The 7,408-nt window shown below is 37.7% G+C and overlaps 1 protein-coding gene across 2 annotated transcripts; it reads left to right on the forward strand.

Moving 5' to 3' along the window:
- The first annotated feature begins 3,174 nt into the window (after positions 1–3,174).
- On the forward strand, positions 3,175–7,403 carry LOC109182831. 2 transcript variants are annotated; one of them, XM_019333043.1, is made up of 4 exons: positions 3,175–4,095; positions 5,118–5,207; positions 5,677–5,845; positions 7,070–7,403. In XM_019333043.1, exons 1-4 carry the CDS (start codon positions 4,093–4,095, stop codon positions 7,261–7,263), a joined length of 456 nt encoding a protein of 151 aa, XP_019188588.1. In that variant the 5' UTR covers positions 3,175–4,092; the 3' UTR covers positions 7,264–7,403. The 2 variants fall into 2 exon arrangements, 1 of the variants encoding a protein (XP_019188588.1); XR_002054442.1 differs by lacking the exons at positions 5,118–5,207; positions 5,677–5,845; positions 7,070–7,403 and adding an exon at positions 4,207–4,731.
- Positions 7,404–7,408: the final 5 nt, after the last annotated feature.

Here is a 7,408-nt window from a genome sequence, read left to right on the forward strand (position 1 = left end):
ACTTAACAGAATACATCCCCTTCGGATCCCAATGCCAAGTCCAACGATCAACAGGCCTGCGCCAACTAACCGGAATATTCATTATCAGTCTAGCATCACGGGAATTAAAAATATCATTAACACAATCAGAATCCCACCTTGGTCATTCAACAAAGACGTTACCCGAGCTCCAACGACAGACTGGTGCAACTCTGTTTCCACATATGGGTTGTTGTCATCCGGCAACCAGGGATCCATACCAATTATCGTGTCCGCCCCATTCCCAACGACCCTCCTACACCCCTCCTTCAACACCCCTTGTACCGCCATAATACCCTTCCAAATGTAAGAGGGATTACTACCCTCCGTTGCATCAAAGAAACCACACCTCGGGTAATAACGCGCTTTGTAAACCCGAGCCACCAAAGACTGAGGCCTAGTTACCAAGCGCCAAGCTTGCTTCCCAAGCAATGCTTTATTCATCTCATGCAATTTCCGGTACCCTAAACCACCACAACCCTTCGGCTTACACAACCCTTCCCAAGAGCGCCACCGGATGCCCCGACCCCCTCCTACACTGCCAGTCCACCAATACTGATTCATCAACGTCTCAATCTCACGACACAGCCCCACAGGTAACAAGAAAATCATCATCGCAAAGGTGGGCATTGCCTGAATCACATTCTTCAACAGGACTTCCCTACCCGCTCTGGATAGGAACTTTGCACTCCATGATCTGATCTTAGCAAGTATTCTGTCCTTGATGAACCCCAGAATCTCCTTCTTTCTCCTGCCAACTAGGGATGGTAGCCCCAGATACCTCCCACTCGTAAGCCCCTCCTCCACCCCCAGTACCTCCACCACCTCATTCCGCACATTCTGCTGAACATTCGCACTAAAGCACGCAGTGGACTTATCATAATTAACCCATTGGCCCGAAGCCTTAGAATAAGTATCCAGAACATACCTCATCTGCACACTCTCATCCAAATTTGCCCGATGAAACAAGAAGCAGTCATCAGCAAAAAGAAGATGAGAGATCGCCGGGGCTCCTCTAGCAACTGTGACACCATGCAACACACCCCCCGCCATTCTCTTCTCCAACAATGCACTGAGCCCCTCGGTTACAAACAGAAACAAATAGGGCGAAAGCGGGTCCCCCTGACGAAGTCCCCTCCCCGGCAATATAGGCCCCAACTGCCGGTGCTCATGTAGCACACTATACCGCACAGATGTTACCGACTCCATCATTAAATCAACCCACTGCTTAGCAAAACTCATTTTCAGCATTACAACCTCCAGATACAACCACTCAACCCTATCATAAGCTTTAGACATGTCCAATTTTAGTGCCACGACACCATTCTATCCCTGCGTTTTCCTCTTCAGGTAGTGGTGCACCTCATATGCCAACATTATATTATCCGAGATTAATCTCCCCGGAATAAAAGCACTCTGCGCACTGGAAATCAGGTTATTCAACATAAATTTCAACCTGTTAGCACAAACCTTTGCAAAGAAAGTTAGGTAAAGTAAAATTAAGTAGGGAAAAAATTTTCCCGCCTAAGTGTGAATGCATATTAATAGATTTGTAAGATAATTATTTTTTTTGTGTGTAAACCATGAGGTGGTCCGAGTCTTTCTCTGTCCATTTAACTTTGTAAGATCATTATTGCAAATGAGATTAGCAATATGAATGCATTTTTTTGGTCCTATATTGGTCTTAACATTTAAATATTACAATGTATAACTATACTTACATTTTTAATAAAATTAATTATGCTTTGTATCATAACATTACAACAATACTTATAAATTTTTTTCCGTGCATCGCACGGGGCAAATACTAGTAATATTAATAACGATGATATACAATCTATTCCAACCATTTCATATTTTATTATAAATATTCTTTTACTATGTTTTGAAGGTTTTTTTTTTTTTTTCTTTTTTGCCTCCACTAACCAACATTTTTTGTTCTGCCCCTATAAACCAATATTGTATTTTTGTAATAGTCAATGAATTATTTTTTTTTAATTATCTTTCTTATCCGTTTGTATTTAACTGTTGTCTTTTTTTTTTCTTTTCTCTTTTTAATAAGTAATGATTTATGTCTGTTGTCCATTTGGTTGTAATTTTTCACAATAACTCTGTCATTATATGTATGCCTATTTATGATCATAGAAAATTAAAATTCAAATACACAATGTCAAGCATTCCTGAATAATAAAGAATTAATCTAAAGTTAATGTTACTTTGTACAACTATATATAAGTACTAGGCTAATAATCAAAATTATTATTCTAAGTTATTTTTTTAAAAAATAATTTTCTAGCTAACAATTAAAGTAAAAAGATTGTTTATTTAGAAAATGAAAATAAGTACAAGATCAACCCATTTTAATCAAAATGAGTACAAATCATATTTGAACTATAAAGAGAAAATTACTAAAATGGTCTTCCGACTATGGTCTTTTCTCAAATTGGATTTTTGACTTTTAATTGCACTCAAAGTAGTCCTTTGACTATAGTAAAAACCTTAAATTACCAATTTGACCCCTCATTTTAACATTCACGTACTTAACACCAAAACTAATGGAGGACCATTTTGACTTAAAATTCAATAGTCGAAAGACTACTTTGGGTGCACTTAAAAGTCAAGTAACCAATTTGAAAAAAAGACCATAATCGGAGGACCATTTTAGGAATTAACTCTTATCAAAATATAAAAAAAAGTTACTTGATATATATAAACTTTAATTTAATTTTAACAATTATCCGTTCCGTATAATTTTGTTGTTGTTGTTGTCATTATTGTTATTAGTATTATTCTGAAATAAAGCATTTAAATATTCATTTTAGAGCTCAAGAACAAGAAAAATGAGACTGGATATAATTAAAATCACGACAAGAAAAATAATTTTTAGTGAAAAAAAATTAATGGGGTAAGAAAACTTCTCATTTAATATATTATTTATATAATTTAGGTAAGTGTTAAAAATTATTCTAACTAAAGATTTATAATTTAGTAATTAAATTTTGATCTTATATTTATTTTTAAAATTTTTAAAATATACTCTCACTAGTAGTACGAACGATATTATTACTCGCTATGATGTTAAAAATTATTTTACTAAAACTTAATTTCCACTAAAATTTTATTTTTAGGCACCTCTCTGTAGTCTCTAATTCTCTATCGTGAACCCATTTCAACTTTGCTCTGCCTCACCACCGGAAACCAGTCGCGGAGTCGCTGCCTTCAACCGTCGGCTGTTGCGGAGTCGCCTGTTTGCCAAGTGCCCAACTCCATCTTCAACCGTCGCCTTAGGTTCGTAGTTCGTTTCTCACAATCTCACATTCTCTGATTCTCACTGGTCACCCATCGCCGTTCGGTGCCCGGCGGTCGCACCCCCTTGGCAGTTGGCCCTTTTTATAAATCTTAATTTGTTCAATTGTTTGTCCTAAGTTTTGAGTTTTGAAATCTTATTATGTTTTTGCCCTAATTTCCCTAATTTCACAAGGGTAAAAAGGTTGTAGCTAGCTTGTTAATTGTTATATATGTGTGTAAATGATATAATTTTTACAGTGTTTTTGAGTAGTAGAACTAATGGTGTCAGCTAGCTACCATATATATAGATGTTTGTAAAATTACTAAGTTATTGTGAATGTTGTTTCTAGTTTTTGTGTTTGTGGAGATTGTTAACATAATGATTATCAACATATAGTATTCGATTGTGGAACTTGCAACATTTGTATCCTTTTAGATAGCAGGGACTTTGCTGCCTATTTTTCCTTTTCAATCAAATTGTAGGGTTATATGACAGGTTTGGCTGGTTGCAAGCATTGAAGGGGTGCCCCCTGAGCTTTGAAAATCTGAGAGGGAGTAGGGGGTTAAGAGTGTGATGAGAGGAAAAATGAGGAAGGAAAATTGTGAAGTAACAATATTTTATGCAGGTTGGACTGGTGCTGCAGATGAGGGGGTGATGACAGAGATGTTGGAACCTTCCATAGTCTGTAGCACCATGCAGAATGAAGAGGAGGATGCTGGCTCTTGGTCATCACTTTGCAGAGGCAATACACTGTAGAAATTACAGTGCCCTCTGTTGGAGCAGAAATGGTAATCTGAAGATGCTGGAGCTTTAATTTGATTTGTTTTGTACAGTGAACTGTGTTTTTATGCTATGCCTGTCAGTTTTGAGCTTGAATGCAGTTTCTGTCTGTGCAGTAGGTTGGCATTGTTGGGCTAGCCTCTTAATTGGCTGAACTCTTTTGACTGGGAGGGTGTAGAGGTAGGGGGGATGATGGGTGCATGCTTGCTTGCTTGCTTGATGCTTACTTCCTTGCATTGCATGCACTTTGAGGTGGGAGTATCCATCGATTTGAACCAAAAAAGATATGAAAGAAAACATAAGAAAAAAGAGATATGTTGCCATGTTGGTGGATTGGAGGAAAATATGGAAAAGCAGATTGGTTTATTGTTGTTGTAGTGGTGAGTTGTGAGAAAATGAATAAGGGAGTTATGGTACCATTGCTTAGGGTGTGGGGCATGGATGATTGAGCTTGTTTTTTGCTTGATTGGATTGTGTGCTTGAAAATGGTTTGTGAGTATTGAGAGTTTCCATATTGGACTTGGACAGTAGGCCTTTTGTTTGGCCAGCTGGGGAATGCTTAGTTAGTGCACGGCATAGGTGCATTCATGTGGTAGAGTTAGTGCATAGCATGACCTTGTTCATTTGAAGGTCACTTTTAGGTCTCTTTGTACATAGATAGTTTTTTCAAGGCAATAAAAGTCACAGTTGCTTTAAAAAAAATTGTAGGGTAAAGAAAACAAGGATGTGTTATCGATCTGTTCTTTGATGAATTGAGTTAATTAATGACTGATAAGGGTGTGTAGTCTTCAATCACATGAAGTTTATTAGTTAGTTTGATAAATTAGGTATCAACGACATAAATGAGATAAATGAGATTCGAGGTGGCCCTGAACCAGATTCGTAAAGGCACAAAAACCCTATCAGTTCTTTTCTTTTCTCTTTATTATTTTCTTCTCTCAGCCTCTCTAATATTTGTTTTTATTTTTATTTTTTACCTTATCTATTTTGTCCATATTCGTCTTTGTTCCAGAATGCTGGTGTTGAGAAGTACATAGAGACACACAAAAAGTTGTCTGCTATTGCAGCATGGGAGAACACTAAGAAGGCTTATGTGGAGGCTCAAATGAAGGAAATTGAGGTAATAAAACATGGAAGTTTTAGTATATGTAAGTTAATTTCATTTGTTGAAAAGAAATATGTATATATGTTAACTCTATATTGATATGAAATATATATTTCATTTGGTTTGAGTATTATCGATGTTTTTAGTTTACAGTTACGATTAAATTGTGTTGGAACTATATTTAATTGTCATTAAGTTGTCTCATGACGAGATATATATATATATATATATATATATATATATATATATATATACACACACACACATTCCGGTGAAAACAGGGTTTAAAATACAAATGTGTGGACAATATGAGGCCGTTGGATATTGTATTTGGATGGTCCAGATTCGTTTTAATGTTTTGCGTGTGTGTGTTGTTTTCACGTTAAGTGATGGGTTTTATTTGGCCTAGAAGGGTATTTATGGTTTTTTGGTTGTGGTACTTACCTAGTCAGATTAGTCTTCCTCTTTTTTATTCCACGCGCAGGGATTCCCGGCTTCACCATTGCCTATCTCTCGCTCGTTCTGTGCGGCTTCACGAATCGGGCATCGCGTGTTTTCATCTCTTGTTTTTTCTTTCCACGTATCAATGGCAGAAGGTGGGGACCTGGGCATATCGGAGTGGAGGGGACCACTGGTCGCAGGTGTCGGCCGAGGTACGTGCTATCGTCGTTCTTTTTTTTTTTTTGTAGTTTTCCGTGTGTTTTTGTTGTATTTGGGTGGGGGTTTCTGCTTTCTACGCGTATTGTGTGTGTTGTTTGGTTGTGTTGTGGGGTTTTGCAATGTTTATGTGGGATTTTGGATTTAGGGTTTCATATTTTGGGGGTTTTCTAATCATGTTTTTGATCATTTAATTGGTTGCTGTTTTTGGTTATTACTCACTTATTACGAATGGGAATGGGGTTTGGGTTGTGTTGTTTGGCTGCATTTTTACCCGGATTTTTTTTTTTTTTTGGTTTTTTTATGGCGTTCTGCCGTGGTTGTGGGGTGCTGGGGTTTGGGTGGGTTTAGCAGGTGTGTGTTGGGTGGTGGCTGTGTAGACGGTGGACTTGGGTAGAGGGGTTAGTTGTGTTCATCTATTCTTTGGTTGTGTGTGTGTGTGTGTGTGTGTTTTTTTTTTTTTTTTTTTTTTTTTTTTTTTTTTTTTTTTTTTTTTTTTTTTTTATGTCCGTTTTCTGCCGTATGGGTATGAGGTTGGGTGTAAGAGGTTTAGGTATATGGTATGGCATTCTTATGATTTTAGTATTTTTTTTTAATTCAGATTTGTATTTAAAATTTTGGTGATTTATTTCTGCTTTATTCATGTGCTTAAGTCCGAGTTAATATATGCTATATGCAACTGTTCAAAATTAGTTTAACTTGGCTTTTCCTTTCAAAGTGTTGAATAAATGATTATGAAAATTTAAGTTTTAGCTGGTAGGTAATTGTTATGGTTGGTCTGATTCTGGATAGGTGATATGTTGGTGGGGGGGGGGGGGGGGTGTTGTTATTCTGTGTGTTTGGCAGTGCCACTGTGTTAGATGTTTATAATTTTGAGGGATTCTACTGAGTCAAATAGGAAATAAAAATGTGGATGGTATATGTGTGCGTTCGTTGTGGCAGTACTGTGCTCGGGTTGGGTTTGTTATGTTTGAATGTCTGGCTCGTTAGCTCTACTTGTGTGTGCGGAAGGGGTTGGTGTATGTGGTGGTACCAATATATGTGTTTTTGGTTATCTTATTGGTAACCATTTTTGCATTGGGGCCAGGTGTGTGTTTGGGTTTTTGTTGTTTGTTGCAAAGCCCGTTTTTTTGGTACGGTGTTGTTATTTATTTTTGTTCGTTTTGTGGGGTTTTGTTGTGGTGCATAGGTGTTAATCTTTGTGTTCTTTTGTTTTCTAGGTAAGAAAACAAGGGTGTTGCGGTGTGCTCCTGGTGGGGATCAAAGTTGTGTTAGTGACGATGACTTCGTTTCACCACCGTTGGCGTTCTTGTCGAGGTTGCAACAAGACCCGGTGTGGCAGGCTGTTGATGATGTCTGTGTGGGTGGTTCATCTTTTGATGGCGATTCTAGTGGTGCGGTGTGTTCTGAGTAGGAATCTGATTTGCCTGCTGTTAAGATTCGGGCACAGGCTAGTGTGCTTGTTGATGCGCTAGTGGACCTGTCAACGCGGCAGAAGGATGCTATTAGGAGTTTGGGGTTTGGGTCTTTGTTGGATTTCCAAGTCACCGAGTGCCCTC

The sequence above is a fragment of the Ipomoea nil genome, unplaced genomic scaffold, assembly GCF_001879475.1.
Source record: "Ipomoea nil cultivar Tokyo-kokei standard unplaced genomic scaffold, Asagao_1.1 scaffold1074, whole genome shotgun sequence".
Taxonomy (NCBI): domain Eukaryota; kingdom Viridiplantae; phylum Streptophyta; class Magnoliopsida; order Solanales; family Convolvulaceae; genus Ipomoea; species Ipomoea nil.

Bases quoted from the DNA above. Each gene is read 5' to 3' on its own strand.
- LOC109182831 (XM_019333043.1), top strand. The intron at 5,208-5,676 runs GTAATAAAACAT...TTCCACGCGCAG, and splicing joins CTCAAATGAAGGAAATTGAG to GGATTCCCGGCTTCACCATT. The intron at 5,846-7,069 runs GTACGTGCTATC...TTTGTTTTCTAG, and splicing joins GGTCGCAGGTGTCGGCCGAG to GTAAGAAAACAAGGGTGTTG.